General features: G+C 39.8%; 3 protein-coding genes across 4 annotated transcripts; 2 read left to right on the top strand and 1 right to left on the bottom strand.

Annotated features, from left to right (window-relative positions):
* Window positions 1–47: 47 nt before the first annotated feature.
* On the bottom strand, window positions 48–7,217 carry LOC127061717 (protein N-terminal glutamine amidohydrolase-like). Its single transcript, XM_050988993.1, has 5 exons — window positions 7,003–7,217; window positions 6,773–6,934; window positions 2,837–2,990; window positions 2,493–2,763; window positions 48–2,433 (listed from the first exon to the last, which is right to left on the bottom strand). The coding sequence occupies exons 1-5, from the start codon at window positions 7,107–7,109 to the stop codon at window positions 2,279–2,281; spliced, it is 849 nt and encodes a 282-aa protein (XP_050844950.1). The 5' UTR covers window positions 7,110–7,217; the 3' UTR covers window positions 48–2,278.
* On the top strand, window positions 4,868–6,452 carry LOC127061708 (isochorismatase domain-containing protein 2-like). The gene is made up of 4 exons (XM_050988982.1): window positions 4,868–5,453; window positions 5,616–5,759; window positions 5,848–6,033; window positions 6,104–6,452. Exons 1-4 carry the CDS (start codon window positions 5,325–5,327, stop codon window positions 6,254–6,256), a joined length of 612 nt encoding a protein of 203 aa, XP_050844939.1. The 5' UTR covers window positions 4,868–5,324; the 3' UTR covers window positions 6,257–6,452.
* Window positions 7,218–7,679: 462 nt separating the features above from the next.
* LOC127061714 (uncharacterized) lies at window positions 7,680–10,805 on the top strand. 2 transcript variants are annotated; one of them, XM_050988987.1, is made up of 3 exons: window positions 7,680–8,055; window positions 9,357–9,709; window positions 10,489–10,805. In XM_050988987.1, exons 2-3 carry the CDS (start codon window positions 9,391–9,393, stop codon window positions 10,581–10,583), a joined length of 414 nt encoding a protein of 137 aa, XP_050844944.1. In that variant the 5' UTR covers window positions 7,680–8,055; window positions 9,357–9,390; the 3' UTR covers window positions 10,584–10,805. The 2 variants fall into 2 exon arrangements, with proteins under 2 accessions (XP_050844944.1, XP_050844945.1); XM_050988988.1 differs by lacking the exon at window positions 7,680–8,055 and adding an exon at window positions 8,091–9,255.
* Window positions 10,806–10,849: the final 44 nt, after the last annotated feature.

Below are 10,849 nucleotides of genomic sequence, written 5' to 3'. Positions count from 1 at the left end.
TCGATATACGTAACAATACTCCACCTGAACGATAAAGAGAGATCGTATCTTTTTTCTGTATTTTCATCTTGTTTGTCTCGACAAGTGTAACAATTTTATTATAATGTATATAAAGAGCTCGGTACTACACATCACCGAAGTGCGTAACACGGTGCCCGACATTTCGTATAAAGGCAATAAATTCTTTTGGTACGTATTAACAAGAAGAAGAGAAAAGGAATGACCTTTTTTTGTTGTGTTTTTTTTTTACTTTTTGTTTTTTTTGTTGTTGTTTTTTTTTTCTTTTTTTTTTATCGCAAATACCCTTTGACTACATCGAAAATACGCTTCGATAAGCAGGATATATTTTTTTCCTGCTCGTTTGGTCGTAGTGTAACATGATATATATATATGTATATATGTAATGTAAAAGAGTCGAAGAGATCAAAGACATTGTCGAGATGAAGGAGAATAAAGCGAGCGAGTAAGAATTTTTGGAAGGCAAAGAGTGGACGAACTCTCTCGAGGTTGTCGACTCGCGAACGTTATACACGAGAAAATGAATACTTTTTCCTAATCCGCCGTTCGCCGATGAAGTTCTTCCGGATTATTTATATCCATGTATCTACTTACATAGAGATAAGCGACGTCTTCGCGATGAAATCATGGCAATATTTTTAGATTCTAATTGGATTCTAATGATCGCAAAAAAAAAGTTCGAATGAATCGAATCGATTTAACGATTAACGCGGAACGAGATATATAGATATTTGTTTAAAGTTCCTTCGTTGTCCGAGGATAATTCGCGTCGCTTCGAAAAAAAAAAGAATTTATAAATTCGTTGATTCGAACGGGGTGCTTCTCTCTCTCTCTTTTTTTTTGTTTCTACCGATTACTCGATATATGTATTCGATATCATGCCGGGTTAATCTTCATCGACGAGCAAACGCATGGTTCGTAAGAATTTTAAGAATCTCTGGCATATAGTACAAACGACGGTAGATAAGTACAGCGTAAGTATTCAAAGTAGAAAGTGTAAAGTATCACAAGGATTATAATAATCGTTTATAATTACAATTATCTCGCAAGAGAGTAAGACGTTGCTTCTTACATTATCGATCACACATTAATTATAAGCGCTTTAATCGCGTTCGTGCAACGAACACGCGCCAACGAATATCACCAAAGGGATTTTCTTCGTGTTTGGGATTCTCCCGTAAATACATCAGTCTTTGACACAATAAGTATAATAATACCACTGATAAAGAGTAAAGCTGAGTTAGAAAGATCTTCTTTTATACATACATGCGCACCCATATATATATGTCTCTCTGTGTTTGTATATTTATATATATATATATATATATATGCGCGCGTACGTGTGTATAATCATCAAACGTTTTTATTTTTCCTCTTTTTTCCGTAGACGAGAACACTTATAAAAGGCGACTTAAGTTTTTGATGCGTGGTCAAATGTCGTAACATTGTGCGCGATAGAGAACGGGGTAGAAGGCTCGAGTAGAAATATTTAGAAAGAGAAAGATGAAAATATACCCTCGAAAAAGAGTAGAGAAACGTTACGAAGAATCCTTCCTAAAATATACGATGGTCGTAGTACTTACCGACGAATAAATCACTGACAAATGTGTGCGTATAAAGGAGCCACCAAATTACCTTCTTCTTCTTTTCCTTTTTTTTTCGAGCAACGGCGACCTCGTAGTTTGATTTTCCGTGAAGGACAGAAACACGTGGATAGAAAAGAAAAGTGTCCCGTCGTACTTTTAACGAACGCAGAGGACCAACGAGGATCCTCCGCGTTATTATCATTATCATTATCATTATCATTATTACATTACTAACGGAATAAAATAAAAAATATCTTACCTTGCGCGTATTTCGTACGTTCCTCGATATGTTTGACAAAGCGAACGAATATCCGATAGGATCATCGCGAACTACGAGAACTCGTATCGCGACTCGACTCGTTTCGCTGTTATATATACTTTTCTGCTCGTGTGCGTTGCCACACGAGAAGAGGACACAAGAAGACAAGACGCGCGACCTATGTACAACGAGACGCTTGTGGGTATGTATCTCGAAAGGTGTATCGAACCCCTCGACGGGAGGAGAGTCGTAGATACGACATACGACGAGCACCTATCGATTCTCTCTCTCTTAGGCCACACGATATAATAATGATTTTGTAAATTTTTCTTTCTTTCTTTCTTTCTTTTTTTTTTTCAAGGGAAGCAAAAGGCTTCGAGCACGCGTAAGTACTCGTTCTCGAGGTCGTTCGTTTTTAAGTCGGAGTTGCTTGCGTCTGAGGTGAGGGCGATGCCGGTGTGTTAACGTTCGGCCTATAGAATCTGTTCACTAGCTGTTTCAGGCTCATGACGGTTCCTAATCCGGTACTCGGGTCCATGTTGATAAACGAATCCAAATTGTCTTTGCACGCTGCAACGTACGGATTCGTGATCGAGATCGATATTACGAGTAGTAAAAGATATACGTACTTGGCGTTGAAATCGGAGGATAATCGGGCGGCGTTTTGATCCACGTGCCGTCCTCGCGTTTCATGTGTTGCCGATTCGAGGCAAACTGTTGCAAATAGAGACTGGCGGGAACCAATCGGAATCTTCTGTGATATTCCGGTCGCAGGGCCTCGTCCGATCTGAACGTCTCCGTAGCGTATTTCCAAAAATGCGTTGGGAACGGTAAAGCGCTATCCAAATCGTAAACCACGGCTCTCTCGTCGGGCGCGTAAATGAGGATAACGTGATAATCCTATAGAGATATGCGCGGAAAAAGGGGAGGAAATTATTTCTCAACGAAACCGGTGTAAATCTAACAAACTAACCCAAACCACGAGCTTGTCCTCGTCTTTTCCAGCTCGTTGACGCCAAAGCGGAACGCTACGTCGAGAATTGCTTATAAAGGCAACGTGACAATGTTGCAATTCCGATCCGTGTTTGGTAGCGACGTCCTGGCACAGCTTCCATACGTTTTCTTCGCTGAAAATAATCATGAAAATATCGCACGTAAACGCCATACAAACAACAAATAACCTACGACAGCGTTTTCGCGTGCACGCGATACGAGTTAACCTTTAGATTCATCGGATCTAACTTTCAAGATCGAAACGAGATAATCACGAAGGACCGACCGTTTTGCTATAGAGAAATCCTCACCTCGAAAGCATCAACGAAAAGGAAAAGACGTAAATAAAACGTTAGTGTGCGTGGACGCGTTAAAGGGACACGCAAAGAGAGAGAGAGAGAGAGAGAGAGAGCGAGAGAGAGAGCGAAAAGTACGAACGCCAATGATCGAATCGTCGGCGAAGCGCGAATTTTTGAATTAGCCTCCTGTGGACGTTCGTGATTGGTAGCACGCTCTATCTCTCTCGTTCTCTCGATAATGGCGGCGCTCGGTATCAACGACGTTCGTTCCACCACCGCAACACGTATCGATCCAGGCGCGGGATATGCCGCAATACGACACATTTATTTCTTCAAATCGATCTCGCCTCCGCGTGTCAAGACAAACGATAGTACGTCTAGATAACGTAACGAATTGTCTTTCTCCTCACCAGTAGCAGCTCGTATAAACGCAGTCGGTTGCCTTTGTGAAGAGCGGCACCAGGGGTTTGGTGTTTCCAGTGACACGAGGTTCCACGGCCATTCTCCGTTTACAAACTCGGGAAAATTCGAAATCCTCGTTGTCCTGTCTTCTCAAGCTCCTCTTATTCGCACTTCAATCGGATTCGCGATCGATCGATTTCTTTCTTTTTGTTTTTCTTTGTCCCGAGCTACGTCATAGCTACTCGTATTCGTTTCGCACTAGCATCGTCGTCGTCGTCGTACTTAATCTACTTTCGCTCAGCTTCGGCCGAAATTCGACTAGCTCGTGCGTTTTACACGCTAACGACGATCCTGAACATTCTTTCCGTCACTGCGTCTCGCTCGGCAATGTATGTACGCGTACTCTCGAGTGATCTCTCCTAACACGACCGACTCGCACCTGGGATGTCGCGAAACTGCGACTGCGCGCTCTCCTTCCATCGCTACAGCCCGCTTATCCCCACCACTCGCTCGGATAACGTCTATCGCTTTCTCTCTCTCTCTCTTCCTTCCTCTCTTTCTTTCCACACACCAGCGAGCGTTTGTAAGGCCGACGCGCGTTATCGTACTATTAATAAAGCCTATTGCACGGATGAAAAAATAAGATGTAAAGGGAATAGAGAGAGAGAGAGAGAGAGAGAGAGAGAAAGCAAGCGGAACGAGGGCGGGACGTTGCATTAAAAAAATATCAATGATATCCTACGACATCGACGTTAAATCTTATCAACGTTCTAAGCGAACGTTTCACCCAGCCTCGCCATCTCCAACTTAATTAAAATTTCATTTTAATCGTCGTACCAATCGGCTACGATCGATCGAAACAATGCGATTGACTTTTTTCGTTCAATGGCTAACCGATAGCTCTCTCTCTCTCTCATTTCGTCTCGAAGAACGTGTACATCGTACGTATTGATGTTAATTTTGGTAGGAAAGCTATCAATTAAACGATGTTTGCGATATCCTTTCCCGGCTCTACCGCTCGTCTCTTATCTTCTATCAAACGCGCGTCCAACCCTTCGTAAATATCCATTTTCTATTACACGATGTTCTCGGATATATCCGATCGATCGATCCGTGAGAATTTACGCGAGTATAATGCGACCTTCCTTGCTTATCGATAGAAATGTATATTACTCTTGCGTTCTTCTCTTTTTATTAAAGGGAAACGATAAAAAACACTTGCGTCGTTCGTTTTCTATTTAGCATCGTGCTTCTTTTTTTCCTTTCATTTTCATAGCGGTATGACACGTATTATTTATCCCCGTGTCTGTACGATTAAATTCCCAACCAAGTTGTTTACTTTTTCTTTGTTCTATCAGTCTAATGTTTATGTTTTGATCTTTACTCAAAATAAAATCGATATCGCTCTTACAAAATAAAGATCGAAGATATATACGTGTAAAAGAGATCGGTTTACACTTTTTGAAATTTCTTCTAAAGTCTAATGTAACGTAGAATAATTCTTAAATTGCATACTGGATCGTGAAAAAGCTTGGTATTTTTCAAACGCAGTGAAAAGACTCGTGCGTAATTTGAAAAAAGCGTATATCTGATAAACCAACCAGAAACGTTGCGTCCTTGAACTTTTATTGGGCTAAACGTTCTTCTTATCCATACATATTCATACGTATCGCCTCTTATCGTTCGCACTGTTCGCGTACTCTACTAGTGTCAGTGCATCGAACCGTTGCTATTTTTTAACTCCTTTTATATATATTTTTTTAAACAATGGCAATAAATGCAGCAAAAGCGGTTCTTAAAAAGGGAAAAACTGTTTTATTTATGTGTGATTTTCAAGAAAGATTTGCAAAAGCCATGTTCGAATTTGATAAAGTTATTGAAAATTCTGTAAAATTGGTAATTTTCTCAATCGTCATCTTATTAATATATCTGTGCATGCTTGATAAGAGTTAAGTTGTACGGAAAGTTATAAAGTTTGAGGTTACGTTGCCGTTGTATCGCGTCTGAAATATAAATCTTATGGATAAAATTTACTATATGTACATATTATGGGTTTAGGTAAATTCTATGAAACTTTTAAAAGTTCCAATGATCGTAACGGAACAAAATCCAAAAGCTTTGGGCAAAACTGTACCTCAACTAGATATATCTAGCGCCAAAGGTCCTTTTGAGAAAACCCAATTTAGTATGTGTACCGATGAAGTAAGTGGCCGATTCTTTAAGGCTCAACTCGCAGCAAACATTCTTCCTTATTCCATTATTTACGACGTTATATGGTATTTTCTCATAGGTCAACGAAGCGCTTTCCAGTATTTGTTGCGGAACCTATCCCGAGTCTGTAATACTTATCGGACTTGAAACTCATGTCTGCGTTGAGAATACAGCGATTGACTTAAAAATGAGTGGATACGAGGTTCACGTCGTGGCAGATTGTTGTATGTCTCGCACGCAAGAAGACAGGTTATTAGCATTGCAGGTAATCGATTGCGATTAATTAGTATTTGAAGCGTATTAAAGGATAACGACGAAACAATTCCCTTTTATAGAGGATGCAAGCAATGGGATGTCATATATCTACTTCGGAGACTGTTATTTTTAAATTATTAGGAGACGCAAAACACGAAGAATTTAAGAACATTCAAAAACTTGTAAAAACGCCTACGTTATATACAGGGCTTGTACCCGTATCTAAGATATGAGATCTGGGTTTCTTCCGTCAGAGATCTCATCTATAGAAAATAAATGGATTATGGAGTATATTTTTGTATAAAATTTGAAAGGTTAAAAAACGAGTATATTATTCGATTGTATCGTACATCGATATTCTAAGAAAACGGTAAAAAACTTGATACGAGATAAAGAAATAAAAATTTGTTTGGTATAGTAATACAAAAATAGTATACTTTCTTTAAAATCGAGCGTGTAATTAGCCTCGTAGGAACCTTTACTCTTCTTAATTCTTCAATTTTTCCCTGTAGAACCAAATCCATCCGCGCCTCTTACCGTTTCATCCAAAGTATCCAATTCTTGCAATTCGGGACATTCTATTTTCTCACAAATTAATTGAGCAATGCGGTCTCCAGGAGCTATTTCAAACTCTTTGTCGCTATGATTGAATATTAATATTTGAAGATTTCCCCTGCAAGCAAAGTGTTTTGCAGGTTAAGTAAGAGTCTATCAAACGTTATTCTTTGAAAAAGAATAAAAATATGTACCGATAGTCCGCATCGATGACGCCCGCACCAACATCTATGAAATTTTTCAATGCTAAACCAGATCTTGGAGCTATTCTGCCATAAGTACCAGGTGGAAGTTGCACTTGTATATCCGTTTTCACCAAACCTCTGTCTCGAGCCGGTATAACGCACTCATAAGCGCTAAGTATAACAAGGAAAACAATTCAAAATGATTCGTTGAATTCATCGTTGAAAGAAATAATTCTTACCTTCGCAAGTCGTATCCAGCCGCTAAAGCTGAACCTTTCGTAGGTGCGAAAGCTTTATCTGATATTTTGGCGAATTTCAAAATGCTTCCACCATTCACAGGAGCCATGATGAGACCGTTATGCTTCCTTCGATGTCTCTCAATCGACGTGCCAGTATAATTTAAACGCGTTCGTACTCGAGTCTACCGACCGCTCGGAGGCGGTTTTTTATTACCGGCCGGTACGAACAATTTTTCTTTCGTTCCGTCTTCTTCGTTTTTAAATATGTACGTGTACGAGTTAAATTTTCCCGGCAAAATTCAGCTCGAAATTTAATCAATTATTTCATAATTTTTTCGTTACTGCTTAATCATTAAACGCTGCATTGACTGATGTATTATATAGAGATACCATTATACGAGAAAGGACCGGGAAATTCAAACTTAACCAATACAACGTTATCGATAATAGAACGAATTTATCGCATCGATATTCGACCTCCTTGTCGTACTTTACTTCATAACGATCGTTTTATCAGTTGATTAGTTTCTTTAATAGATCCGGTATTTGTAAGAAGACATAGAAAAGATTTGAAATTCTTCGTGGAAGGAGATATCGGTGCGCAGTCGTCGAGAGCGGCGAAAGATCGATACTTTCGTTCGTGAATTTAGAATACTAGATTAAAATCGTTTTCATTGTTTTTCCATCGGTAAATTCCTATGCCTTTACATGCATACATTCGTACGTATAGCGTACATATAGGCCGGTATTTGCAAAGTACCGGTATACCATCAAGTAGAAGAACGAGAAAGGATTGGAAAGGATAGGCACGGCGAAACGAAAACGAGACGCATTCTCATTTTCTTAATCGTTCCGTAGATGGCGTCGCGGTGACACCTGTTCTCGCCTAGCACCGCCGCGAGTGCGATGAAATTTTTCTGAAGATTCTCATTTATTCGAAAGAGAAAGGAAGCAAAAGAATGGTGGACCTCAGTGGACCTGACACGCCGTATCAACACGGCTTCAACAACGTCGTCTTCGTTCTTCCAGCGATAATAGTCGGCGGTCTTTCCGGTAAGAATTATTCGTTTTGAAACATGGTATATCCTATGCCTTTCTTCCCCTTTTTACTTCCTTTTCTCTCTTCGTCGGCCTTTCGATGAAAGAAAGAACATATGGTTTTTACGAGCCGAACGCGTTCGTTGATCCGTCATCTCAAACTTGTTACGTTGTATCTCGATTTTCGAGAATATTCGATTTTATTTTCATTCCGAAAGGAAACGCGACACGTACAAGTCGACGTACGAGGCTTATCTCTCCGTTCGATTTACTTTCTCGAGCGATTCGAGAAAAAAACGAAATACGTTTCCATTAAACGAATTTCCGGTAATTTCTTTAGCTCGATCTTCGAGTCGGAGCACGAAAGTGACGTTAACGAAACGAAGCAATTTTTTCCTATATATTCTTAGCATCTAACAAGACACGTTTCAGAAGATTTAACGAGAGGAGAAATTTGAACAGCTGCTTAAAGTGTTTTCAGATGGATAAACAGCTATCGAATATAAACATTTTGACAAATTTAATCGCACGTTTATTTCTCTCTTTCTTTTTTTTATAAGACATTTAAGTTTTAAGGATCGCCGAGCGATGCTCTTTCTATCTCATTACTTTATTATATTACGAAATTTATCTAACGCAGGCCCATTTTATTTTTATAAAAGAGTCGGCTGACAGACGGGATCGAGAAAGGTCAATTTGATGAGTCGCTCGGTAGCTTGTGATAAGGGATTCTCCCTATCTCCGTCTTTTTCTTTGTCTGCCAATATTTCTTTTCGTGCACACGCTCGTAAACGAGAGAGAGAGAGAGAGAGAGAGAGAGAGAGGAGAGGGAGACGGAGTAGATTCAGGGAACTTCCTCTTTATCGGTGCCTTGGAAAAGGTCAAGTCGTTCGTGCAAGGTTGAAGCACGCGTCGTTGGAAGCCACGTTGGCTCCTGCTATCCGAGATCCTACCAATCGTAAAGCGAGTCTTCTTTTTAGCTGTCTTCCCGCCAAAGCGCGAACGATCTCCCCCAGTAATCGATCGCTCCGTTTTCTAGAAGCACATGCTTCTCGAAAGCTCTTTTTCGTTTCTTCTCGTAAAAGTATCTTATTCAAGATCACAGATACATTCTACTCGCTGGAGAATCACGCTCTCTTATCCGTGATTTTCGAATATTTGGAAATTTCATTCGATCGATCGAGTCGAACGAGCACGCGATTACCTTGTACATACGTACGTACATATACGTACACACGCACACATATATATATCCAATAGCGATAGAACTTGTGCGATAAAAAAACGTGTAGCCTTTTATAAAAAATTTTTTTAAGAGCTCGGCGTATCAATCGTTGGTGTTCAATCAGGATGTGGATGTCGATATTAAGCGGGCTTGAGACGTTCGTTAGCGTTTACGCGGCCGACAAAGTTGTATCCGAAAGTGTTAGCGATACGGAGAAAAGTCAGACAGCGGATTTCGATGGATCACTGCCCAACACCCAACAGCTGCTCGAGATGCTCGACTCGATAACCGGCATGTCCGAGGAAGAAAAGGCCGACTTGAGGGCAGATTTGATGAAGGATATTCAAGGTCGTGCCTCGGACGTACAACAAATGCCAACTCGCGATCTCGTCAATCAAACCTTCATTTTGTTGTCCTTGCTCGCCGTCGTGGCTCTCATTTTTGGTAAATATCGAGAACGTAAAGCAAAGAAATCGACTCATCGTAGATCCGTAGACTTTGAGCTTCCTCGTCAGTTCGAACCAACTCGCTTGTCTTTGCACTTTTCGACCATTACGCAGATATTTGGTTTCAATCGTTGATATTGGACGATGAGAACCCGTTAAAACTGCTGCCTATATCGTATCGAGTGCTCAGTTATCTCCATATCGTTTATTATCTAATCGTCCACTCGACACGGCATCGAATATTCAATCGATCACTAGCTGTAGTTTCTTTTTCTTTCTTTTTGACAGCGTTAGACCAAGTATTCGAGATGGGTGAAAGTATTTTAGAAAATTTGCGTAATATCGGTGCACTTTCTAAAAAGCAAGAGGAAAAGTTGATCGACATGCTCCTTCGTTTGAAAAATCTAGAAGATCAGGATAAGAAAGATTTTATGAAGGAAGCCAAAGAATTTGTCAAAGAAATCATTAACGATTGGAGCTCTGCCGCTTCGTTTTCCTCATCGATGCAATCGAACGTTTTACTTTTTTTGGCGATATTTTTAATATTTTTTGTAATAGGTACGACGATATCTCGAGGCAGTGATTATGAAAGTGAACTCACATACGTAATTCGCAATTAGGATATACATACGAATCTCGCAGTAATCAAATCCCATATTATTCTTTGTGCCGCTTTTATAATTCCTTGCACCATATTACACGATCATTCGTTTAAATCAACTCGAACGACCGTACGAAATACGATATTGATTAAAATCGTTGATGGTATATTTTCAGTATTCTTCATTTATAAACTTTTCAAATGCTTGAGGGAGCGCGAGCAGAAGAGAGAGGAGAAAAAGAAGAACAAACAGTTGAAGAAGAAAAAGTAGTCGAGGATTTTCGAGTCCTACGACGGAACGAGTCGACTGGAACGAGAGAGTACAAAAATCCTGCTTTCTACCGAATAAAAGTAACGATTTATACGAAAAATGCGTTGTTACGTTGCTTTACGTAAGCAATCGTTTACGGTCTTACGTGTCAAATGATCAAGTCAATTGAGATTTTATTGTCATTATTATGTTTTGTTAAATAAAGTAATATATTTATGAATATATATTTCGGTTTTCTAATCCTTCCCGAGAACTTTCGAGTCGTC

The sequence above is a fragment of the Vespula vulgaris genome, chromosome 2 (assembly GCF_905475345.1).
Source record: "Vespula vulgaris chromosome 2, iyVesVulg1.1, whole genome shotgun sequence".
Classification (NCBI taxonomy): Eukaryota; Metazoa; Arthropoda; class Insecta; order Hymenoptera; family Vespidae; genus Vespula; species Vespula vulgaris.
This window is presented reverse-complemented; position numbering and strand designations above follow the sequence as displayed.